The 27,726-nt window shown below is 35.8% G+C and overlaps 1 protein-coding gene across 1 annotated transcript in view; it reads left to right on the top strand.

Annotated features, from left to right (window-relative positions):
• The first annotated feature begins 1,004 nt into the window (after window positions 1-1,004).
• The window catches only part of REV7 (DNA-binding HORMA family protein), a 61,150-nt gene continuing 34,428 nt past the window's right edge, over window positions 1,005-27,726 (top strand). The window contains exons 1-3 of the mRNA XM_089804910.1: window positions 1,005-1,142; window positions 1,257-1,337; window positions 1,451-1,563. Of these exons, the coding sequence (XP_089661036.1) occupies window positions 1,115-1,142; window positions 1,257-1,337; window positions 1,451-1,563 (222 nt within the window). The 5' untranslated portion in view covers window positions 1,005-1,114. The remainder of the gene's footprint in view (window positions 1,143-1,256; window positions 1,338-1,450; window positions 1,564-27,726) is intronic.

The following is a 27,726-nucleotide window of genomic DNA, read 5'->3' on the forward strand; positions in this document are numbered from 1 at the left end:
AGAAAATAAAATGAAATCTTTGTAAAAGTACTCACAGCTGAATCTGACAAGAGGGCATCAATTCAAGCCTAACAAATCAATCACAAAAGACAATCCACAACCCCAAAAGCAACTAGTACACAGAGGAAATACCACCATGAAGAACATTGCAATAATAGTGTGCATGCAAAGCCTTATAGGGAAGAAACTAAGAATGCAATACAATTATGAAAAGCAAAGCATGACACAAGAGGAGGATGTTTATTGTTTATTCATTTGGCATGATGAACAAGAGGCTCCAGTGGCACATCTAGTGCAAGGTGTTTGTTTCCTTGATTAAATCCAGATACAAATGATCTGTTGAGAAAAGTGGAAATTAAAATAAACCAAAATCCCATGTCCCTAGGCTTGAATTTGATTGCAAAAGTGTATGAACCATGCAATATTTTTTAATCTATGCTCTACACCAACCTTTGATCGAGACCTTGTGACATGTGCCTTCTTTAGTATTGTAATTCAAACAACCTTTCCTTTCATTCTTCCACCAAGATGTAGGCCAATAACAAGATGCCAAAAAAGTTTGAATATATACTTGTGCCTTAACAAATGTGAAACGCTAGTAAAAAGTAAGAGGAAATAAATTCCAACTAGAATCCCAACTAAAATCCTTACTACTTCCCTTTGATATTCTCTCCTCTTGCATTGAAATCTATGGAGCCTCCAACTTGACCACAACAAATATATCACCATTCATTTGAGACAACAATAGATAAAAGTTGATACATTTTTTAATGAAAAACATAAAAAATAAACATAAAAATACAAAATAAGAAATTTTTATTGATTGTAAATGAAAAGATTAATCATTGTTTAAAATTTAAAACTTAGACAAAAGTTCTTACAATACTACAACACTAACTAATGACATATCACAAAATGCAATCCTTACAAACTACAATTTCATAAAAGAAGAAAAAGTAAAAAAATAAAAATTAAAAACACTCTACCATCAAATAAAAAGCTAAGTATAAATGCAAATTTCACAATATGAAAGGTCCGCAGTTCATAAAATAGGTGCTTATTCCATTGCGCTGAGTTTTCTTTTGCCGTTTTCTTTGGCCTTTTTGGCGTAGACATGGATCGCTCTAAACGTTCTCCTCAAGGTTTGAAAATTTGATGTAATTGTTCAGTCATTGATATACAAAATTAGTTTGCCTTCTTTCTTTTGAATTAACATCTGGATATATGGGTTTCACAGTTCATATTTTTCATTGCAGGAGAGATTGTCCGTACATTAACAGAGTTTCTCGAAGTTGTCATCAATTTTGTGGTTTATATTCGGGGCATCTACCCGGCAGGTATTTGTTGAGTAATTTTTGCTCACTTTGAACTGCTTTTTCTCCTTATATGAGATTCATTGCTCGGGGAAGGGGATAAATATTAATAATGATAGACGACGACGATGATGCAGAGGCTTTTGAGAGAAGAAGATACATGAACATTCCCGTGCAATGCGCTCGCCCTCCTATGCTCAGAGATTACATCCATTCTGTTGTTCAGAGTCTCCAAACTTATATTGATAAGGTGAGCGTGCCATCTTAACTTCTCTTGTATTAACAAGAGTTCTGGGAGAGCCTGACTCCCTACCTTATGCAAGGGTCGGGCATAGCTGTATTGTAGTATTTGCAGCTCTGCATGTTGATCACAATGGGCCAGGTTAGGGGTATTTTGGTTAACAATGATGTATCTACTTTTGGATTGAAGCTTCTGGGTCTGGATACAATCTCCAGGAGAATAATACCTTATATTTTTTAAATTGGCAGAGGTTCTTAAAGTTCGGAAATGAGTCTTGTTGTAATTCATGTTTCTAGACTTTGTGGAATATGGGAAATGGTTACTAGAAAATTCTATAAAATTTAATATTAAAAGTAAAGAAGTTGAAATTTATATTATCTTAGCTTAATTTATTTCAAATGAAGAGGATACACAGTGCATGAGAGCATAATTCCAAAACTACTATTAGTTTGACAATCAAAATTCACCCAGAATAAAGCAATTGGATGAGCAATCAAAGACACCTCATAGGACTGGCTCCTGAGGTATCTTATTTCTAACAACTCTGGTATGTCACTTCGATAGAATGAATGTTTTGGGCGCCTAGCCTGGGCTTGGTTCTAATACCATAGAAAGCTTGCGTGGACCAGCTAGGTCTCTAGCCTAGGACCTTCCATTTTCTGCTAGAGTACTCTACCACTGAGCTGCTATGCCCACTTCTAAGACCAGTTCTTAAATTTGGATTTATGCTCCCAACAAACACACATGGAAAGTGGCACAAGCAAGCCCAACAGACCCTAATTTTGAGTTATGCTCTCAAAACACCATATTAAGGTGGACAGGATCAAATGGTTTCCTCCATGATAGAATTGCTCTATCCATTTACTAACGTCTGCAGTTTCTTATGTATCTATAGAAAGAGAAAAAAAAACGTAAATGGACAGAAAAAAATTTCACATGAGATTCCATCATATGTTACTAAAACGGCTTCCTAAATACAATCACAAAGGTTTAAACTATGAACCACATCATTTATTATTTCCAACACTACACACATCACTGCAAAGAATTCTTCACATTGGCATTTGGTCTAAATTACAAAACGAGTCGCTTCCCCTGAAACACATTGCTGGAGTTATGAACCCCAAGTAGATTCCCAACCATAAACAATAGGGGGATCCTTCTAATTACACTCAGCCTGGTAACACTGGTGCGTAATCAATATGGAAGCCGAATCACAAGATGAAAAATAAATAAAACAGGTAAAAGGAAAAGAAGGTAGAATAATTTTTTTTAACAGAATTATTCAATGTAAAATTTGGAACTGCAGAAGATGTTCATATCTTCTCATTCAACAAAAAATTACCAATCAATTTACATTGATTGAGCAGTTACAAATGCTGGACATTTTTTTTTCTAAAGTTTTGATTGCGATTGTGGTTCCTATCATTATAACACATGGTAAACATTAACTCAAAATTAATCAAAATCTTAATGCCCCTTCACCACCGTCATCCACATACTGTGTCTGTCATTAAAACAATCTGTGATATTATGATTTAGGTTGATCGAGTGCAGTTAATTTACATCTATAACATAATGCAGTATAATTTCCTTCAAGGGCATCTTGAAAAGAAAATCATTCAAAACAGATTTGTTCAGATGTCTCATGTTATCAAATCCAAAACAACACCCAGTCTAGTGGACATGAAATGAATCAGAACCTAGCCAAACTGTGCAATTCATTCTAGAGAAACCTAATCATAGATGGATTCATGAAGAACCTATGCAACTGATTTTACATGAAGCTAGCAATTGACATCTACAAAATTCTTTGGAGTCAGAGGAATTCAAGAGAAAAACAAGGTACAAAGCAAGAATTTCTTCCAGTAATTGGGAAATTGCACACATGAAACCCTAATGCCCTGGGGTCATGGAGACCCTAATAGCAGGGGCAGATAAAATAAATCTGAAAGTTAGCCCACTGATAAGAATTATCTGCATTAACCGATGAGAAACCCTACTATTCTAAGGAATTATAGCTGGTTTAAAGAAACAGATTCATTGGGCCGGTGCCCAATGAGCCACATATCTCCCACCCTCCCACCATGTAGATTTGGCACTCTGTAGACCGACACTCAACGATTTTTATGTCACAAATTTCCACGGATGTTAAGCAGAGTCCATTCAAAGCGAGAACTAAAGAAGTTGAACCCATTTTGCTTAGGAGTTGTCACTCTTTTCTAGATGGCTCTATGGTTTAGCATAGCTTATCCAACTCCATTATATGCAGCCCTTGTTTTGGTGTGAAATTCACGGGATGCTTGACACAGAGATGGTGGAATCTCACACTGCGAGAAGGGGATTCAAACACGGATCTAGTGCTATGGCCATGGAATCGACGCGCAAAAGAAGTTGCTAGAGAAATCAAGAAACTGCCCATAATTTTCCCAGTTTTTTTTTGAATTTAAAAATACAATTAACCCCTAGGAAAATTGGTCCTAGCCAATAGAAAATTAAAAATAATCTGCAGAAATATATTATTTAAAATGAAGATCCCAAACTTTAGAAATGTTGAATTGTTTTTATTGTAAAATTTAATTGATGAGAACTAACGAAAACATTAGTTCCCTGCTTATTATATAGGCAGGGTCTAATAATACACACATCTCTTTTTCCTTAAATTTGATAATGGAAACATAGAATTTGATCTAAGAATGTTGATGCAAAAGTAAAATTCGCTTGGAGCTCATCAATTATATTATATTGTCAAATTCTTTTTATTTTTAGATTGTTAAAGAGGATGCAAGGAAAATAATTGCCCTGCCCTAGAAGTGCTGCCCATTTTAATTGTCTATCTATATTGTGTTTTGCATGATGCCCTTCTGGCCTCTTTTTATTGTGAATGGTCATGGCTTATCATTTTCTGTACATTCTAAGAAATTTGAAAGCCATTAATTTTTTTTCCTACTAGTACTTCTTGGCTCACCTTTTACCATAGATACCCTAGCAGGTGAAACCAGGTAACAAGATGAAGTGAAATGATGAGAACATTCTATGACTTTTTTTGTGTATCAAACAAGGGAGGAGAACCCAGTAGCGAAGTCAATTCAAAGCCTGCACATCAGGGCATCATGTCCAGGAGAGGCTAACACTGATTATTCCCGCTATTGGAACTTCTTATGGCTGGGCTGGAAGCTGTGATCAATAAATTTTCTATTGGTTTAGGGCCTAGCTGACCTCTTATTTGTGACTTGCTACCAACATATTGAGTTCAAGATTAAAATCCAATATCCAAATATTTTCTTCGATCATGATGATGTGCCACAGAAATTGGTCCAAGTATTGAGTCTACAAAAATCTCTGTTTGCAGTTTTTTCATAAAACTTCAACAATTTATGGACTTCGGGAACGGTCTATTTCTTTAGAGTCTTCAGAGTGGATCATCATGCTAAGGGATGCCCACCTTTCTACATTGTGTCTAGATTATGCTTTTACTGAAGTGAAGTTCTGTTTCTATATATATCCCAAAGCACCTTAACTCTATCTGATTTTTTGCAAAGGTTTTAACTTGAAGAATCGTCATGATCCATTTGGATTTAAATGAAGGTTTGGTTTACCTCAATAGTTTTTTGTGTGAATATAATTAAATACTGGCCTGATTCACGTCATGCCTAGTACCTTATCAACTATTCTTTTGAGAAAGAATAAATAAAATAACTTTGCACCGATCAACAGAAAATCGTCTTATTTTTAAGACATCACAACTTCAAATCTGAAGGCAGCACCAAGGAGTCAATCCATCATTTAAATCTATCCTACAGCAGTCATACTCATTTCACTGTTTCAGTGATCAAATTCATTTCAACGATCAGTAAAGCTGTAGAATAAAGCAGTGATTTAATCAGTTAATACATAATGCAGCACACAGTAATCCATGACAGTGATCAATGTTAAAGGATGGTAATACAGTATTAGCAGCAGTGATTAGCATATAGATAAACAACACTCATGGTATCTGTTAAGTAGAGGTTGGTAAATCCCAGTGATTAAAATATCCAAAGCACCTAAAGCAGCAATTAAGAAATAAACAAGGCAGCATTTGGTCTTGAAGAGTTATCATTAAGGGATTGGTTTTGAATAAGAATGGTTATGACCATTCTCAAGGGTCCGAAACTTCGAAGTGTTAAATTTTGAACCAGAAAGAGAGATAAACAGAAAAACATAAAGGGATGAACAGAAGGACACCGAAATATCCTGGGAAAACCCTTCTCAAGGGAGGAAAACCCAGCTACACTGAAATGCCACTTTATTGAATAATAATGGTATTCTGAATACAATGTTCTCAGGCTAAAAGTATAATAGAGGGTACATTTCTCTAAGAAATTCTATACAAGGGATCCAATTATTACGATAATAGATAAACGTCTATTATTAGTTAATGGTAATCTATTTGTAATCTATTGTAAATATTAGAATGTTTCTAATATTTAGTTAGCTATAGATAACTATTAGTTTTCTCTTAGCTAGAATATAAAGTTTCTATTTTTTACGATCGTTTTCTGAGGAAACATTGTTCCATTCTTTTGTATATATAGACCTCTTGGTCTCTTTTAATAACAAACAAATATTTACCAATTTCTTCGTAATATGGTATCAAAGCCAATACTTTAAATTTTATTGAAAAAATTATAATTTCCTTCAAAGTTATATGCCTAAAATTTTTGAAATTATTTCTAAGGTTTTTCTCAATAGCCCATCTAGGGTTTCCATTTTTTTTGAGAAATTCATCTGTAACAGATCTGCAAAACGTGTCCATACAAACAAAAACAAAGGTTGTTTTTTATATGGTCATTTTTCTCCTGCTAAAAAAACGTCTCAGTAAGCAACACCAGTCCCTGTGGAAAATCAGGCATTTTCTCCATCAAATCGCCATTTTTTCTGGGTTTCTTTGCCTTCATAGCCACGGCCTAGGGTTTTGTTTGAAAGCCCTAATTTTTGGGTTCAATTTTTTTTCTTGATCACAGACTCTTGATGGGTTTTTCAAGAGCTCAACTGGGTTGTTGTTCAATTTTTCTGGGTGCCTCGCTTTTCAAGGCAGTTGATCCAAAAATCGTCAACATATACTTTTTGGGTTTTTCAAGCTCTTTTCTGGGTCACCCTTCAAGTTTTCTAGGTCTTCCATTTTTTGCCTCGAAGAACGTGCCTTCACAGATGAAAAATGTGCTACTGCATCTTTGACAAATATTTTGCTCAAGAGCAACTCAAAATTCAATGGTCGAAATTGTTGAAGTTGATGAAAGATCAACCCCACAGCGCCCAAGAATCACCTGCATGCAAAACCCTGTTAGAGAAAGAGAGAAGCAAAACCTTGTTAGAGAAAGAGAGAAGCAAAAACTATGGAGGATGGAATTCCCAGATCCATAGATGAGACATTCTTGATGAGTAAAAAGAAATTGCTATTATCAAAAGTGAATTAATTGATTACAAAGAGATCAATCCTTATAAAAGGAGATCAAAATCCTAACAAGTAACTAATCTAGGTTGCATGATAATAATAAATAAAAGAATTAATTATTATATGCCCAAAGTTTAGCTTAAGTAAATTAGAGATAATACTGACTCAATAATTAAATCAATATGATTTATTTAATAAGAAAATACTCTATAATTAAATCAATATGATTTAATTAATAAGAAAATACTTTATTACTCTAACACCCCCCCTTAAGATAAACCTAGGGAGTAGCTAAAAACCTAGAAACTACTATTGAAAGAAGAATTGGGTCCTAGCAACAAGGCCTGATGAGGTACCCATGCACAACCAAATCTTTGAAAAGAGGAGAAATAGAGAAAACCACATGGGAAAAACCCTACTTCAAAACGAGACGGAAAGAATGTTCTAGAAGATAGGAACAAAAGGATGATCATGAAGAACACCACTGAAGCATGAAGTTGCAAACACTGCGAAACTGCTGATTTGAAGAACCTCCACTGTATGGAACATGACCAGATAGAGAAGACTAAGTTTTAAGAGCTGATCAATCGAAGATGGAAAGTATCTTCATGGCCTCCAAAAATAGGAATGAAAGAATGTCTATATGGTAAATGATCCATCTCACTGAAATGCATAGTTATTCAGCCATTGCAATCGCCTAATACATAGGATCAAATATTGAATACATAGCTCACTCCATCAAACCAAGAAAGTAATAGAAACAACATAACCCCCCTATAATGCTAAGAGGCAAGACATGAACACTGAAATTGAATGGAATATCTCCTGTAGAAAGAAGAACCAGGAACATCGAGCGTGCAAAAGAAGTACAAACACCTATAATGACACATGTTATTGACACATCATGAGGCTAATATCGTGGAAGAAACACTCACTTGACAAAGGAAGATGGCAAATATGGTCAACATGAAACCCCCCAAGGTACTTTGTAATGTAGTGCAAGTACAACAAAACACAAAGATGTGCAAGATCCCGAAATGCAATAGAGTGACACTTTATCTTAGTGCGTTTGCCAAAATATTAGAAAAGGATGTCAACACAGATCAAAAGAGACATAAGGCTGATACAAGATATAATACAACCCATAAAAAATCATCTAAAGCAACAAAATCGATCTCTGGACTTGAAATAACCAAGATATCCACTATAATGCAAAAAAAAACAAAAAACTGAATGAGATGTGCCTGGAGTAGAATTTGGAAAATAGAACGTCTCAAGATATGTCTCTCGGAGTGAAAAATAGAACCTTTGACTTTGACTGCATAAACCAGCAACCAAACATCAAAAGTCCAAATAAACTGCACTATCATGACGGGCTCGGAACCAGCTTTCCAATGATATCTTGTTTATGAAAAGCGGAGTCCGGATGAGCAATTTACGGCCAAAAAACCACATGTAGATCAAAATAAAATAGCTGAAAGGGCAAAATAAAAAAATTACGACCTCAGGATGCATGCCCAAAATGACTCGGGAAGTGTGTCCACCAATACCAAAATTACCTTAGGAAGTGTGCTAGTTTCGTACAAAATTGCCTCGATTTTTGTGCATAAAAAATATATTTTCGTGTCGAAAAATCTCAATTTTCATACCCATAACTGCTGATTCTTAGGACTTAGCTATTATTGGTCGGCAGTCTTCTGTTAGCATAGTTTGGCATTAGCGGTATAGGCACTTAATTATCTCTCTCAGCTTGCTCAGGAAGAGCTTGTCCTTGGTTTGCTAGAGATTCAAACTCAATAGCTTGGAGTTTGTGATGTATGCTAGGTTGGGAAGCAACATCTTACACATTTCACTAGTAGCGATTCATGGTGAGCTTCTCAAGTACTTCAACTTGTTCATGCCGATATCTGCGACCCTATGGCCACTCCTTCTGTTCTTGGGTCTAGGTATTTTCTGTTGTTTGTTGATGATTTTAGTAGAAAAATGTGGGTGTATTTTTTTGAAAAAAAATCAGATACATTTCTTGTATTTTAGAATTTTAAACCTTTAGTTGAAAAAGAGTCTGGGAAATCTATTACTACTCTTAGATCAAACAATGGGGGGAATTTTGTTCTAATAAATTCTCTAGCTTCTTGGATACTCATGTCATCAAACGCTAGTTAACCACACACCACAGCAAAACAATGTAGTTGAACGTCGGAATAGAACAATCACCGGAATGGCTCGATCCATGCTCGAACACAGACATGTTCCGAAGAAGTTCTGGGCGGAAGCAATCAACATTGCAATTTATCTTTTGAACTCGTCACCCACAGTGGTAGTCAAAGGTAAGACTCCGGAAGAGGCTTGGTTAGGTCGCAGACCCGAAATTAGTCATTTGAAGGTTTTTGGCTCCCTTGCTTTTGTTTGGATCCCTGATGCGTCATGCACTAAGTTGGATGCCAAGAGTCAGAAACTCATGCTTGCTGGATATAGTAGTCATCATAAAGCCTACCGCTTGATTGACACTAATAAGACATCTGGTCTCCTGTATAGTCGTGATGTAGTCTTTGATGAGCAATGAGGACCATTCATGTCTGTTTCTCTTATTCTTGATCTAGTAGACCAGCCTATGAAGGCTCATGATTTGGGAGTTAGGCTTCCATTAGGTCCACTTGCTGGGAGGGCTCCAATAGCTCCTACAGCTCTAGCTATACTAGTGATCCCTGTATAGACACCTATAGCTTCTCGTGGGGGATCACCTCAATTTGTAGATGCTTCACTTGAGTTTGATCTAGATTCTTTTGACGAGGAACCTAATCACCAAGCATCTCTTAATACTAATGTTAGTCATTCTCTTCTCCAGCCTAAGTGGTGGGCTAAGACACTTGCTGATCTACGTGATGATGAGCTCTTTGATGGGAGAACTGCTCGGAAAAAGAGAAAACCTATAGAGTCTGTTAACTTTGTTCTCAGGGCCAATATTCATAATGTGTTTGAACTTCAACATACTCCGAGGCTTAAGGAATTCCAGAGTGGGAAAAAGCCATGACATCTGAACACCAGAGCCTGTTGAAGAATAACACTTGGGTCCTTTCTGATCTTCCCTTAGGGAAGAAACCCATTGGCTGCAAATGGGTTTACAAAATCAAATACAAGTTTGATGGTACTTTGGATAAGTACAAAGCTCGTTTAGTTGTGAAGGGCTTTTCTTAGCATTAGGGAATTGATTGTGAGGAAACCTTTGCTTATTTGCAAAGATGAGTACCATCAGATTAGTCCTAGCCATGGAAACACAATTTTGCTGGAAGGTCCATTAGATGGACGTCAAGAGTGTTTTCTTAATGGTGATCTCCACAAAGAGGTCTACATGACGAAGCCTTCTAGTAAAGACCATTAGGTTCTCAGATTGGTGAAAGCTCTCTATGGCTTGAAGCAGGCCCCTAGGGCATTGTACATAAAAATTGATAAGTACCTCAGTGATCAAGGCTTCAAGAGGAGCTCTTCTGGCGCAAATTTGTACATCAAGACTAGTAATAGTGACATCATCCTTCTCGTTATATATGTGGATGATTTGATCATCACTGGCAGTTCGACATCTTGGATTCATGGAATCAAATAGAATTTATGTCAGTCTTTTGATGTGACCGACCTTGGGCTCATGCATTATTGCCTAGGTGTTGAAGTTGGGCAACAATCTTTTGGTATAATCATCTGTTTGTCCAGATATGCCAGGGCTCTGTTAGACAAATTCGTGTGTAGGATTGCAAGCCTGCATCTACACCTATGGAGAAAGGTCTCAAGTTATCAGCAAAGTCTGATTCTCCTCCCGTTGATGATACTACATACAAGCAACTAGTAGGCAGCCTCATCTACCTTTCTGCTAGTAGGCCTGATATCAGCTTCGCAGTAAGCTACATCTCATGCTTTATGACATCTCCCAAGGCTAATCATTGGATGGTAGCAAAGCATGTGCTTTGTTATGTGAAGGGCACTTTAGATTATAGACTTCGTCTCTCAAAGTTCTAATCCTAGACTTAGTGGGTTCGTAGATTCAGATTGGGCAGGCTCTGTCAACAATAAGATATGAACTATTGGATATGTGTTCAGTTTGGGATCCAGTGCTGTCATATGGACCAATAAGAAGCAATAGACAGCTTCTCTCTCCTCTATAGAGACTGAATACAAAGGGACAATCAAGGTAGGTTGTGAAGCTGTTTGGCTTTGTCGGATGCTTGGGGATATGCAGATGTCACCAGTAGGACTGACCACTTTGTTGATAACGAAGGCGTTGTCAAGTTAGCACAAAATCTAGTCTTCCATAAATGAACCAAGCATGTGGATGTTCACTATCACTACATGACAACTGGTTGAAGATGGGACAATAGACCTACAGTATGTTCGTACCACGGATCAGACTGCAGACAGTCTCACCAAGCCTCTTGGTCTTGATAAGTTTGTTAAATTCAGAGGACAAATTGGTGTTGTGGATATATTAACCATTAAGGGAGGGTATTACGATAATATAAAAGCTTCTATTATTAGAATGGTTATCTGTTTGTAGTCTATTGCAATATTAGAATGTTTCTAATATTAGTTAGTTGTAGTTATCTGTTAGCTTTCTTTAGCTTTCTTTTAGTTAGAATATAATATTTCTAATCTTTACGATCATTTTCTAAGGAAACATCTCATTATTCTTTTGTATATATAGACCTCTCGGTCTTTGTTAATAACAAGCAAGTATTTTACCAATTACTTAGTAATACTATGTACTCGATCACCCACCGCTCGACTTGACAAACAAACTATATTCCAATTATTTTTTCATAGTTCTGATTTATCTTTCTGACTTTTGCAAGTTTTTTCATCCGCCTAGTTCATATGAACTACACCACTCATCTCAACCCTTCTTGGTTATCATGGATGATCTCTGGTGCGATCTTCCAATTTACTTTATAAAATATTCAGTTATTCAAGGTAAATACTCATCCTGTCTCATTCAACATTTTCAGCTTCACTGGAGCAGTGCTGGGCCCAAGGTTCAGTGTCTAACCCAGAGCCCTGGTACCATATGTAACATCCCCTTTTTCCCAACCTTAGCTAACAAATATTATATCATTGAACATAGTTACTATTTTATATCCATGAGCATGAGAGGGCAGTTATAACATCTATATTACTTGTTCATATGAAAGAGGTTAACGGTTATAATCAAATTAACTAAAATATCTTAACTAACAATTGAAGGAGTATTCATTCAACAAATATGATGAATATAACTGCCATCGTAACCAACCGTTACTTAATGGTAAGATAGACCTTTTCTACTAATAAGATACGTTACTTTTCATAATCACATGAAGACAGTTTCATAACTACTTTACATATTCAAATGGAAGAGAACCAATGGCTATAACCGAATTGTTAAATAAAGATTTTTTCTAGAGAATAATCTAACCTGTATTTGATCAGACCTGAATATTGACTATTGAATTATGCTTTTAATACTTATCAAACTCCCTAGATGTATAATTCTGAATTGATTGATTTCTCTGAATATATTAATTCTGAATTGTGATGTCTTCTGTATCAACTCAATGGCTTGGTTATTGATTGTATTAATGCAACAACCATCGTTCTTAATAAATATGACATCCTAGGGTCACGATCATGAAAGGTTGTGACTACCCCTTTTGTATATATAAGAATATATAAATATTTTGGGATCAATAATATATATATATATATATATATATATATTTGTATCATCACAACCATAGATATATACATTCAACAATATATTAAATCCATAACAAATATAAGAATGCTTCAATTCGAATGAAGCTATATCCTTAACACTCCCTCTTAGAAGAAAAGAGGATTAAGAGCATACTACTAGGATGCATTTGTCCAAACCATTATCACTATTCCTATCTAAATCAGAACTGAATCTAGTGATAAACACGGTATCAAGAAATCAAGGCATTCCGGATTATTAATCCAATGTAGTCAATCTTGATACATCTGTCATCATGTATTTCAACAATTTCAAAGATACATGACAACAAGTCAAACTATTGTTAAGATTGTCACCTTACAATAGTGACCTCACCAGCATGAAAGATTGTCACCTTTCTTGCCACAAAATATCCACAATATTGCAATATTGATTTTATTAAATATTCAATAACAATTTTACATAATATTGAATTACAGTTTGGTTATACCAAGTTTGTTCTTGAAGTATTCAAGTTTCAACCTTGCTAGAGGTTTGGTGAAGATATTTGCATTTTGTTCTTTAGTGCTAATGTACTTCAGTTTGATAAAATTTATGTCTACCATATCACTTATATAGTGGTAAGGAATCTCTATATGCCTAGACTTGTTATGAAAAAATGGATTAATTGAAAGTTTAATACAACTTTGATTGTCACAGTGAATTATGGTGGATTCTAGTGGTTTTCCAAATAATCCGTATAAAAGTTTCCTTAGCCATACTGCTATGCGTGCTCCCATGGAAATTGCCATATATTTTGCTTCTGTAGAGCTCTGAGCAATTGCTGACTGTTTTCTATTGAACCAAGATATCATAGCTGATCCAAGACTAAAACAACACCCTGTTGTACTCTTACGGCCAATAGTACAGCCTGCCCAGTCAGAATTAGAATACCTTTGAAGTTGTATTTCAGTATTATCATACTTTAATCCAAGTCCAATAGTTCCTTTTAAATATCTTAAAATATTTTTGGCAGCTATTAGATGAATCTTCTTAGGCTCACACATGAAGTGACTTAATACATTTGTAGCATAGCAGATATTTGGTCGAGTGTTTACTAAGTACTCAAGGAATCCAAAAATTTGTCGATAGTGAGTAGGATCTACTGATTTTGATTTTGCTGCTTCACTCTTAAGCTTATGAAGATTTGTTTCCACTAGAGTAAATAGTGGCTTACAATCCATCATCCCAAATCTGGTCAATATATCTGTAGTGTACTTTTCTTGATTTAGGAAGATGTAATTTCCCTTCTGTTGTACTTCTAAACCCAAAAAATAATGTTGAAGGCCTAGATCCTTCATGTCAAATTCAGCTATGAGATCCTGTTTACATTTGGCTATAAGATGATTTGCACCTGTTATCAGCAAATCATCAACATAAAGAACGATTATCAACATGTCATTATTAGATATTTTGAAGTGTATATTCGGATCAACTTCATTCTTGGAGTATCCCAATTTGAGAAGATAGTTGTCTATTCTCTCATACCAAGCCCTGAGAGCTTGCTTCAACCCATAGAGGGCTTTCTCTAGTTTACATACGTATAGCTTCTGATCATGTGTAGTGAATCCTTCTGGTTGTTCTATATATACTTCCTCTTCAATGACGCCGTTCAAGAAAGTTGTCTTTACATCCATTTGACATATTTTTCATCATTTGGATTCAACAATGGCAATTATTGTTCTTACTAAATTATAACGTGCAACTGGAGCAAAAGTTTATACATAATCAATTTCAACCATTTGAGAAAAACCCCTTGCAACAAATTTGGCTTTGTGTTTTTCAATGCTTCCGTCAGGTGCATATTTGATTTTAAACAACCATTTTGAGGATACGACTGATTTGTCTTTAGGTCTAGGAACAATATCTTAGACATCATTTTTTAGAATATATTGACATTCCTCTACCATTGCATCTTTCCATGCTTGACACTTTAAGGCCTCCTCAACATTAGTTGGTTATGTTTTTGTGAGTTTTGTCAATAAAGCAACATAGCATTTTTGATTTCTTGTTTTCTTATTTTCTCTAGAAACCTCATCTGGTTCCACATTGTTCTTTTCAATCATTTTCCTTGCCCATAGTGATCTTTTGTTGTGGTTTAAAACTTCATCATTCTCAGCATTAGATATAGGTGTGTCGCTGTTTTTTGAAAGGCTCTCCCTCAGATTTCCAATTGAATTATTGATGTAAGAACAAGTCTTGCTCTTCAACCCTACCTCCTTTAGGGTTTACACTAGGCCACTTCTCTAGCCTGTTAGGGTTCTTGCTAACCCTAACTCAAGAGGATCCTAACCCCAATCCTCCACCTCTTCAACTTGTCCACACCAATGATCAAATCCTCTTAGCCCCTAACAAGCTTCATGGTTGCCTTCTTGCTTCACCCACATTAAATGATTAAATATGACCAAAACCAATCAACAATTGAGAGGAAGGTTTGCCTCTAGATCATAGGGTCCATGACATTGTTCATCAACCCAAAATTCCTTCAATTCCTTATCGATTTCAAGAATTTGCTTGAAACTAGGTCTAAAAGGGCTACAAGGAATTAGGCCTCCAATCACACCTTTTGGCTCACAATTCAGAAAATTGCTTAACAAGATGGAAAAAAAACTCCATACCCTGACACCCTTTTGGAAGACCTTTGAGATTTACTTGGTCTCACTTCCTCAACCTGTCCGTAGAACGGGTTGCTAAATTTAGGCCTAAAAACAAGGGTTTCCCCTATGTGTTGACAACATCACAAGGGTTTATTCAAACACCTATTAATACATGTCATCAGGACTTCTCCTTGTGCGTAGGGCATCTTCACACTCATATCCTTCTCTCCCTCCACTTGGATTGAAGCAACCAATGCACTCAACCCCATCAAATGCTTCTAAAACCACTGTGATCCCTAACCATGCTTCTCTGGCTTGCCTAGGGCATCGCTGTAAAAAGATTAAGCTTGCTTTCTAGGGCCCAAGCTCTTGCACACTTATAGTACAAGGAGTCATCTCACACATTCCAAGAGACCGTACAAATGTTGCGTTGGAAAGGTGAGTTATGACTCCATAACCCAAAACTGCTTGGTTCAGGCCAGCAACAGTACAAAAACCAAAATATTTACAAAAGTGCAATGAAATGGAATCAACAACCTATCTAATCACACGCAAAATTAAATAGCAACCTCTATTAACTCATGCACGATCCACAGTGTAGAGATCAATCCATCAAGTGACCGAAGAAACAAAAAATGCACTATGGAAAATTGCTCAGGAAATTGCTTGTTCACTAATCAACTTTACTTCAAAATGTCATCCAACCCCTGTCATAGGTCAAGGGAGGCCTTATATAGGTCCAACACACATGTCTTGACCACTTTTAAGTGGTTATTTCACCCATTGCTCGAAGATGCACTTTTTGCAACAAAAATAAGTTGTCATGACAACTTTTGCAATTTTGCAAAGTTGTCATGCATCTTGACAACATTTTGCATAGTTAGACCAAACTTGGTCAAGGCCTCATGAAACCCTACCAAATGCTTGAATATGATCCTTAGGACATGAAACCACCATTCCACCCTTTCTTTGTCCAATCTAGCCCTCTAAATGCACAAATGCCACATTTGACAATGATGACAATGATTACACATTACCTAGCAACATTGGACAACCAAGTAACATTGAATGTTTCCAAAGACCTAATTAGACCTCCTAATGACTAACTCACACTCTGGGACTCACCAGTTCCCTTATTGCACTATTGGCTTGGCTAAGACCAGTACAAGCCAAAACTTGACTAGGAACCCTAGGTTACCATACTCTTAGTATTATAATCATCTTCTATGATGAACTCCCTCTGATTCTCAACTTCCTTGTCGTCTTTGTTTAAAGATGTTTTGAAAGTGACATCTTCGTCAAACTTAACATCCCTACTGATTTTAACAAACTTTTGTCTTGGAACATATACTTTGTATCCCTTAGTTGTTTCACTGTAGCCAACAAATATGCCTTTCTTTCCGAAAGGTTCTAATTTAAACCTTTTCTCTTTGGGAATGTGAATGTAGATTGGACAACTGAAAATTCTTAGATGACTAAGATTTGGTTTGTTCCTTGTAAAGGCTTCTTTGGGAGTTATATTTTCTAATGTTACATGTGAGCTTCTATTTTGAATGTATACTATTGTACTTGTTGCTTCGGCCCAAAAAGACATAGGGAGATTTTTGATCATGAATCATGGCTTTTGCTGCTTCTATAATAGTTCTATTTTTTCTTTCTGCAACTCCATTTTGTTGAGGATTATAATGTACTGTAGTCTCCCTCTTAATCCCAACATAAATATAGAATTCTTTGAAGATGTCAGATGTGTATTCACCTCCAATACCTGATCTTAATGTTTTTATTTTCTTTCCAGTGTGATTTTCCACTAGGGCTTTAAATTTTTTGAATTTTGGTAAAATTTCATTAGATTCTTTAATTTTTAGAAAGTATATCCAAGTTCTCCTCGAGAAATCATCAATGAATGTTACATAGTACAACAACCCCCTTAGTGAAGGTGTTGACATGGGTCCACACAAATTAGTGTGGACAAGTTCTAGTACAATACTTGACTTATATTTACTTAAAGGAAAGTATCCTTTCTTATTTTTTCTTAGGGCACACACCTTTTACCAATACTAATGTGATCAGATTTGAGATTAGGTTTTCTCATAGTGATTTTCCCTATGTTAGGAAGAGGACTAAAGCCAAGGTGCCCTAATCTTCTATGCCAAAGTTCATTTGAATTATGGACTTAATGATTTAGTGCTTGTTGTTTTGCTTTAATATTTAATTTGTACAAGCTTCCATTTCTTGATCCTATACTAAAGGCATTCTTAATGTTGGAGTTTTTAGTCCATAGTAACACTTTATCCTCATTGAAGGTTACGTGGTATCCTTGGTCAGCTAGGCTTGAAATGAAAATTAGGTTTCTTTTTATTTTTGGTACAAATAGTACATCTTTAGTTAAAGAGTTTCTCCTATTTTTATTTGTAAGGAGCATGTCCCAATTCCTTCTACTGGAAGTAGAATTATCTCCAATTGTGACTTCTTCTATGCAATACTCTTTGAATGTTTCAAACTGATTTCTGAATCCAGTTATATCTCTTGAAGCTCCACTATCTATTATCCAAGTATTATTACCTGTATTTAATTCACTTGACAAAGTTAAATAAAATAGAGGATTTTCCACTTCATGAGATTCATATGTGGTAGCTTGAATTTTCTTCCTTTCAGGACAAAATTTTTGGAGGTGACCAAATTTATTACATCGATAGCATTGACCTTTGGATAGATCCTTTTCTTTGTGATAATGAGGATTATTTCCTCTCTTTGGTTTGAACTTCCTCCTCTTCCCTTTGTTGTTGGTATGTAGGGCTTGAATCCCCCCTTCTTGATTTGTGTAGATTCCTCTTTAGATTAACTGAGATTCCTCTTGAATGCATTCAATCTTGAGTTGATCAAATCTTGGAAGTGAGAGAGGACTTACACATTGAATTGAATGAAGGGTTCCCATGATATAGGTAAGCCTCTTAGAGCAATTAGTGTAAGTTCCTCGTCATCTGCATTGTTTCCACTGGTGGCAAGTTGGTCTCTTATCTTTGAGATTCTTAAGAAGTAAGTTGTCATTGACTCTTCTTTATTAATTTTTATATTCAAGAGTTGATGTTTTAATGTCAGTATTCTGCTTGCATTGTTTATTTCAAATTTGTCTTTTATAGTTTTAAATACTTCATAGGCTGTTTTCAATCTTGCTATGGAGGGAAGTATGTGATCCCTTACGACATCAATTATAATCTTCTTAGCTTTACTTTTACATATTTTCTAAGTTTTTTCTGATTCTTCTTCAGGCATCTTAATATCTTTTTCTATGAAGGAATGTAGTTCGAGTTCTTCAAGTAAGGCTATAATTTGAATTTTCCATGAAGAGAAGTTTACAACGCCTTCCAATCTGTCTTCTACTTTGATTCTGTTCACCATTTTGATTGAGATTGAGTTTGACTTCTATAAGGAGAGGAACAAATCTGAATACTGTTTTTTCTCTAGTTAGGCTCTGATACCATGTTAAATAAAGATCTTTTCTAGAGAATAATTTAACCTGTATTTGATCAGACTTGATACTGACTATTGAATTATGCTTTTTTATACTTATCAAAATCCCTGGATGTATAATTTTGAATTGATCAATTTCTCTGAATATATTAATTCTGAATTGTGATGACTGCTGTATCAACTAAATGCTTTGGTTATTGATTGTATTAATGCAACAACCATTGGTCTAAATAAATATGACATCCGAGGGTCACGATCATGGAAGGTTGTGACTTCCCCTTTTGTATATATAAGAATATATAAATATTTTGTGACTAATAATAATCGATACAATTATATATATATGTAAAAATAATAGAGTATATATATATATATATATATATATCTTTGTATTATCACAACCATATATATACATTCAACAATATATTAAATCCATAACAAATATAAGATTGCTTCAATCCGAATGAAGCTATATCCTTAACACGAACAACTAGAAATAAAATAACTAATTAAACGATATAAACCATCTAACATATCTTCAACTTGAAATTGCAAATTCATAAAAGTAAAATACCTGTTACTAGTAAATATTTGAATGCATATCATATCTTTGTCTTGTGCAAACCTTGGCATCTAGTGGAGAGAAGCATTGCCAAGGGCTTAACCTCCCAACCGCGGACCCTTAGATATCCCCACTCAATTTGTATTAAGAAAGACCCTCTCTACCTTTGGAGTTAGGCTTGGGACACCACTGTCCAACCCCTAAGCATCTTGGTGTTAAAGTGTCAACCCACTGCTCAACTAGACAACAAGACCTATACAATGGACAATCATGAGTTGACACGAGTATTTAAACAAATCATAATTACTTGCTTGAGTTATTGATGATTCTTTTCTTTTATCATGCAGGATTAAACTATAGTTCAATGATTGCCAATCTACAACCTTCATCTCAACCATGATGGTCTTCCTGAATGATTCAATGGGTGGATGTATGAGCATTTGTAATCACAGCCAATGTTTTTGACGAATTAGCCGTGGCATTTATAAAAAATTTCTGGATGTTAAAACAGTTATAAGCACAGACAATACATCTGCCATTCTAGCATTTGACATAATAAAAGATAGCTGAATGCTAAAGCATTTATTTGCACAAACAATACATTTGCCTTTCTGGCGTTGACTTAATAAAAGACAACTGAATGTTAAAGCATTTTATGCACAACCAATGCATCTGCCATTATGGTGCTGGTATTATAAAAAGGTAATTGAATTTAAAAACAATACTATTTTGACTCGCAAGACGCTATTTCTTAATGTCGGAGATATATATATTCAAATATCCCTCTATAAGTTATACTCCAATATTCATGATCTTGGAGAGAGAGGGTTTCTTTAATGAGAAAATGCCATAGTTCTAAATCATTCTTACGATGTTTACATAAAGAGAGAACATCAGTTCATATCATGATCGATTCTAATCAATATTTCATGAGCGACTTCAGATATGCCTCAATATATCATCTGAAAATATAAACATAAGCTAGCAATGATGATATCATGACCTGAAATAGTGGTCGATTCTTGCACGACCTGAACAATTTGATTGATACTTGGGTTGCCCAAACACCAAAGGCTATGGAAGCAAGGATGCACGATTGGCTATTGCCGCTCTGATTAGGCACTGCAATATTGATTAAGTTGAATTCAATCACTTGTAGAAGGTGCATATAACATGCAAGGAAGATTGCCAAGCAAGAATGAGAGTGAAAGAAAGAAATAATTCTACACGTAGTGGTATATGCTTCAGCCAGAGATGAGAATGTTGTATAGACTCAATGAGCGTTTGCACAAAGACTTAGCCTACTTAGCTGCATGATCAGTTACGAGCAAGATTGCAAAGGTGGCAAGGAGTTACAAGATACAAGGCCATCAATTCAATATAGTAAAAATATTAATGTGGCCACTAAAACAAAAATAATATAAGGCCGATGGAAAGAAATATAGAAATATAGCCGCTCAAGATGAATGATAAACTATTGCCAAGAAGTAATAATAATAATATTAGATTATTGCCAAAAGTTGAAATTAATACAAAGGGTTGATGACATGAAATAATATTAAATCCATTGTCATAAAATGGAAATAATAATAAAACATTGACTCAGGATGGAATAATATTATTACTCCTTATGTTTTATTATAATGATAGCTTACTAACGTAAATTACGATTGTTCTTAGTTCGCCCATGCTCAAGTGAATACTTTTATCGTCTTTTTAAATGTGTTGACCCAATTAGCTCATGATAGTCCCTTGGTGTTCCCTTACTTGCCTAAACATTTTCCCTTAGCCATGGTGGTCAAGACTCATACTTGTTGGCTCAATGGTAGGTGGTGCCCCGTGCGCAATTCTTTCTTTGGCAATGCTTCCCCCTCTTTTGCCACATTTCTGCAAGTGAAATATTATCGTGGTAAAAACATATTGCTCATCATTTTACGAAGTCAGAATTATCATAGCATATGATCATATTAGCCATCTATTTCCAATTCATATATCATTGTAACAATTAACTAATATTCCAATTGCCCATGGGATCATAACGATTAACCAACGCTTCATTTTCGCATGAAACCATAATGATTAACAATCTTACCATTTCACATTGTTGTAGCTAATTTTGATAGTCAGCTGAGTTCACATGAAACTCAACGACTATATGAGCAATTTTAAATTAGGCAAAAATTGGGATGTAATAGTGGCACTAGGGGGTCCAAAGAAGGAGGATGAATAGATTGAGAAAGGAAAGGAGATTTGGCTTGGGTGAGGGCCCTAGAGATTTCCTTGCTAGAGTACCCATTCAGTTTGAAGATGTGGCAAAGATGGATAAGCTCTTGATTTATATTGTCTTCGTCACATATCTTGTAGGTTCTCAAGGTTAGAGTTTTTAAGACTCCAACTTTTTGACTAGGATGGTGATGCGATAAAGAGTAGAGGTAGAGATCTGTGTGGGTGGCTTTGCAAAAAATCGATGCCCTATAGAGCCCTCAAGTTTTTTTTATTAGCAAAACATCCAAGAAAGGGATTTGGTTGTTGGACTCAATCTGCATGGTGAAAGTGATGGAAGGACAAATGCTCTTAAGATGATCTAAGAAAGCATCAAGTTTGTCTGGACTGTGAGGCCAACAAACACTGTGTCGTCTACATAGCGCTTGCACCACCTAGGTTTGAGAGAGGAGGAAAATAGAGCTTTCTCTTCAAAGTCTTCCATGAAGAGGTTGGCTATGACAGGGGATAGAGGGGAGCCCATTGCCACCCCTTCAACTTGCTCAAAGATGACACCATGAAAAGAGAAAAAACTCAAAGTCAAGGATAAACTCCACTTGGGACGCAATCTTGGCATGCACCTTGCGTCTCACAATCTCAATTGTATCGAGAATGGGGACCTTGGTAAAAAGAGAGAACATCAAAACTCATTAACAAGTCATTGCTATCAAGGTGAGCCTCCTTGATAAGCCGAACGAAATGGGAGGAGTCGTTTACGAAAGAGGAAGATTGACCGATAAGAGGGGATAAAAGCTTGGAAAGGAAAGATGCTAGCTTGTAGGTGGGAGAGCCAATGGTGTCTACAATGGGTCTCAATGGAATCCCAGCTTAATGTAATTTTGGGACCCCATAAATGCAAGAGTCACTTCCGTGGAATGCACTAGACGCTTTTTGGTGGCCTCATCAAAGGACGAAGAAGCATAGCTGATTTGACCCACTTGAGGATCTTGGAGCAAGGATTACGGTTAAGAATCCAATAACCGCTACTGTCTGAAAGGAGGTAAGAAATTTTAGAAACATAGTCTTGCTTGTCCAAGATGACTATGTCATTGCCCTTATCAGCTTTAGAAGTAATTAAATCATTATTTCTAATTAAGTTGTTGAATGCCAAATTTCATCCTTAGGGATGTTGCATCGAGCAGGTTTGGCATGCATAAGGGCTACCGGACAGTCTTGTCAAACCTCCTCAGCTATATGAGAAGGAAGGGAGTGAATGAGATTCTCTCTCAAAATTTAAGATGTCAATGCTAGGTGAGCTAATTCTTTCTTGGTGTGCAAATTTCTTTGTCAGATAAAGGAATATTCATCTCTTGAACCAAATATGTTAATTAAATGTTGAAGTTTAGAATAGAGGATTGTAATTCAGTGAGCACTCCCATGGTTATTGGTTACAAGTTGAGCAAAGATGATGAATCTCTCGGACCAAAGCAAACTATGTATAGATCCATGATTGGAAGCTTGCTATAACTAACAACTACAAGGCCGACATTATGTAAGCAATTGGTTTTTGGCATGGTTTCAAGCAGCTTTAAAGAAAAGCCATGTCAATGCAACCAAGAGAATATTGAAATATTTGAAGGTGACTATAGATTTCGGATTGTGGTATTTGGAAGGTGAAGATTTCACTCTTACAGCATACATGGGTGCTGATTTGGCTGGCAATATTGATGATACAAACAACACCAATAAAGGTGCATTCTTTCTTGGCAATTGTCTTGTATCCTGGCTTAGCAAGAAACAAGCATCAGTTTCACTATCTATAATAGAGGATGAACATATTCCAACAGAAACATGTTGTACATAGGTTCTATGGATGAAACAAATATTGAAAGATATTGAGGTTGAGTATGAGCATCTTGTTCCAATACTTTGTGATAATGCAACTGCAATCAACATTTCAAAGAAGTCAATCATTCACTCTAGGACAAAGCACTTTCCAATGAAGTACCATTTCTTGAGGGGCTAAATACTTGAGCAGCAAGTTAAGTTGGAGTATGTTGTGACAAAGGGGCAGATTTTCAATATCTTTACAAAGCCTCTCACGAAAGAGACCTTTGAGCATCTGATATTGAAATATTTGAAGGTGACTATAGATTTTGGATTGTGGTATTTGGAAGGTGAAGATTTCACTCTTCAGCATACATGGGTGCTGATTTGGCTGGCAATATTGATGATACAAACAAACCAATAGAACTGCATTCTTTCTTGGCAAATGTCTTGTATCGTGGCTTAGCAAGAAACAAACATCACTTTCACTATCTATAATAGAGGATGAACATATTCCAACAGCAACATGTTGTACATAGGTTCTATGGATGAAACAAATATTGAAAGATATTGAGGTTGAGTATGAGCATCTTGTTCCAATACGTTGTGATAATACAACTGCCATCAACATTTCAAAGAAGTCAATCAGTTACTCTAGGACAAAGCACTTTCCAATGAAGTACCATTTCTTGAGGGGGTAAATACTTGAGCAGCAAGTTAAGTTGGAGTATGTAGTGACAAAGGGGCAGATTTTCAATATCTTTACAAAGCCTCTCTCAAAAGAGACCTTTGAGTATCTGATATTGAAATATTTGAAGGTGATTATAGATTTCGGATTGTCACTCTTACTGCATACACAGGTGCTGATTTGGCTGGCAATATTGATGATACAAACAACACCAATAGAGGTGCATTCTTTTTTGGCAATTGTCTTGTATCCTGGCTTAGCAAGAAACAAGCATCAGTTTCACTATCTATAGTAGAGGATGAACATATTCCAACAGCAACATGCTGTACATAGGTTTTATGGATGAAACAAATGTTGAAAGGTATTGAGGTTGAGTATGAGCATCTTGTTCCAATACTTAGTGATAATACAACTGCCATCAACATTTCAAAGAAGTCAATCATTTACTCTAGGACAAAGCACTTTCCAGTGAAGTACCATTTCTTGAGGGGATAAATACTTGAGCAGCAAGTTAAGTTGGAGTATATTGTGACAAAGGGGCAGTTTTTCAATATCTTTAAAAAGTCTTTCTCAAAAAAGACCTTTGAGTATCTGAGAGACAGATTGGGAGTCATAACACTGTCATCCATTCGCTAAGTTTACGCGAGATGCATGTGGTCAAGGGGAGCTATTGATTGTCTTATTTAGTAGCATTTGCCATTGATGTCAAAGGTGGAGAAGTCAAATGAGAGCATTGCAGCCATGGGGAGTATTTTAGTTAAGGAGAGTAGTTTGATTTTAGTTGGGCTCAGAAGATTAATCTTTCACAGGGTTGGCATCAATGACAAAGGGGGGGGATTGTCGACTTTATTGTCACTCGTGTCAAAGTACAGTAGGGTGGAACTCAAAGAACAGCAAGGCAGTGTAGAATGATAAGGACAAAAGGGCAGGATTAATAAGACAAATTTTGGTGGCCAGATTAGAGATTTTAATATGCCTTAAATAAGGATTAACAACATATAAATAATATTTATTTGCATAAGAGGGCTGACCCAAAATTTTGTGAATAAAAAAAAGGTTATAGTTGTTGGCTGACCTAGGATCTAGTGCCAAAGTTGGAGAGTCATAAAGTTCAATAATTCTTTTTTGCACCTGTTGCTGGCTGTACTGATTTTTAGGAAATCTAACTGTTGGGTGAAAAGACATCTTGAAAGTGTATAAATAAAGAAATTGCTTGGAGGTCACTCTATAATCCATTCATTACATATCTCTTCGATCAAGAGCAGATTTAGAGTAGACATAAAGCATAGGAAGAGTGCATTGAAGGGCAGATTTGGATCAGAAAAGAACAAAAATGAGCAGACTTATGAGCGAAAATCAGATATTGAAAGAGCAGATTTAGAGGGAAAAGAGTCGCAAATTTATAAGAAGAGAGGAGACTTCCTAAGAGCAGAAACTAGGCATATTTGAAGCAGACCTAAAAGCAGATTTTTGGGAAGACAAATTTCAGATTTGAAAGCATTTACTGAAGATCTAAATGGGAGTATTTTGTAGATTTAAGAGAAGAGTCTGGCAGATTGTTGAATCTTTGCAAAGGATCTAGGGTAGATGAAGGCTGGAACCCTCTACTTGTTGAGCTCTAAGGTTGGAGCCTCATATTCAAGAGATTGGAGTCTCTTGCCGAGTTGGAGCTTAGTGGAGGGGATTGGTGTCTTGTGGGTTGGAGCTTGCAAGGTTTTAAAAAGATATTTATAAAAAACAATAATTTGTTGTGGTTTTCTCCTGCAAGAGGTTTCACTTTGAATTGTATGTACATTGTCTTCTTTAGTTAGATCTTAAATGTGTGGAAGCTTATTCATTTCTTTAGGGTTACTAATTCAAAAGTTGATAAAGTTTATCTTATACTAATCCACCCCCCCTCTCAATATGTGTGTGTGTTTTCTTCATAGAGGCAGTTTTATCTCCCATGATTCTTATAAGGAGTAGGGTATTTGAAGAAGAAATGCTATTTGGTTGTGTAGCTTATGTCTCTGACATAAAATATCTAAATGAATGTTAGAAGGTCAAGACAATAAATCTACAATAATATAGGCCTTGCAGCAATAATAGGAGGTAGCATATTGATAGAGAGATAAATGTAATATGCAAATCCAATTGCATGAATCTGAAATAAAAAATTAAACAAACAGCATGTTCTTAAATATCTTCCAAAATGATGTGACTTAATTAGAGTTACTAAAGAACTTGATTTAGAAGAGGGGCCTATTAACACTATGAAGGGATGCTTGTTGGAAGAGACATGGCTCTACCATATCTAAGGGGCGTTGGTGTAAATATGACAAAGGATAGACTCCAAGAAGGCATAAAAAAAGGCAATAAAAGCAATCCTACGTATAGTAGAGCAGTTTGTGTGATAAATTATTTCTCCTTTTCCCTTTCAAGATTCCTAAAAGCCCTTAAATTAAGTTGCATTAACCTCATCCCCCAGATTGGCCAGAACGATGCTTAGTTACATCTTGTAATGTTCCTTTCTTGGATTACCTTGTACTTTGCCCTAAATTCACAAACCTAAAAAAAGATAAAGCGCAAAATATAGTTAGAGATATAATCCTCACCTAAGAATAAGATGAGATAAGCCTGTTTAGCAAGCCTACAAACCACATTAGATAATAATCTAGATATAATTCATCAAACTCATTCATTTCTAGGGCTGAGGAACATGTAAAAAATCCAAATGATCATGTGGGAGTTCAACCATAACAAGGGCTGTAATGGAAGACATGATGATCTCCAAATATCCTATGCTTGAGGCCAAATAGCGAGACCTTGCTCTTTTTGGATCCATGGTCAACCATTTTTATGAGGTGGCATACCTAGTGAGGTTTATATGTCGTTCTCCTCTATCATAGCAACCTCTTACATCTTATGGTTGAGGATCTTTTCTGGTTCTTTTAAAAAATTGACAAATGGAGGGTTGGTAGGGTTGGCAGCAAAAGGCTGCCCTTAAAATAAGCCTCTACCCTAGGCCCAAGAGCAAAATTCTATCCTCCTTGGCACATGTTGTGACCTTTCCAGACATCTCTTAATTACAAATGGGGACCCCTTCTTTTTGTTGTAGGCATTGTCTTTTTGTTTTTTTCTCTTGGTATCCCCTAAGGTTCCTCGTGCTTCAAATGAGAATTGGTGAATTTGGCCAAGTCTAGAAGAAGTATTTTCCCTAGCTCTTAGAATGGAAACTGTGTTAGTGAATTAGGTCAAGAGTGAATGAGAATTGATCATTCAAAAAAATAAAAAAAATGCTAGTGAAATTTTGCATTTAAACAACTTACTATTTATAGAAAGTCTATTTTTGGCAGGTCAGATCAGCACTAGCTGAGGAAGGGGAAAAGGGTATCCAATTCTATATCCAGAAAATTGAACAATATTGGCAGTTGGTTAAAAATTCACTGTCTAAAAAAAATCTATCGAAAAAACATCTTATGAAAAGGAGCATCTCTTGAAAAGGCAACTACTAAGGAAAGTAAAAAAGTATTAAAAAAGAACCTAAAAGAGGAAAACTCAGAAAAGGCATCCAGTTCTAGATCTAACATGACAATTAGAAAAGCATCCATCTCCAGAAGATTGAACAAAAATGACTGTCTGAAATATCAAAAG

This window comes from Cupressus sempervirens, chromosome 10 (assembly GCF_028749045.1).
Source record: "Cupressus sempervirens isolate cs-2001-9-10 chromosome 10, ASM2874904v1, whole genome shotgun sequence".
Lineage (NCBI taxonomy): Eukaryota > Viridiplantae > Streptophyta > Pinopsida > Cupressales > Cupressaceae > Cupressus > Cupressus sempervirens.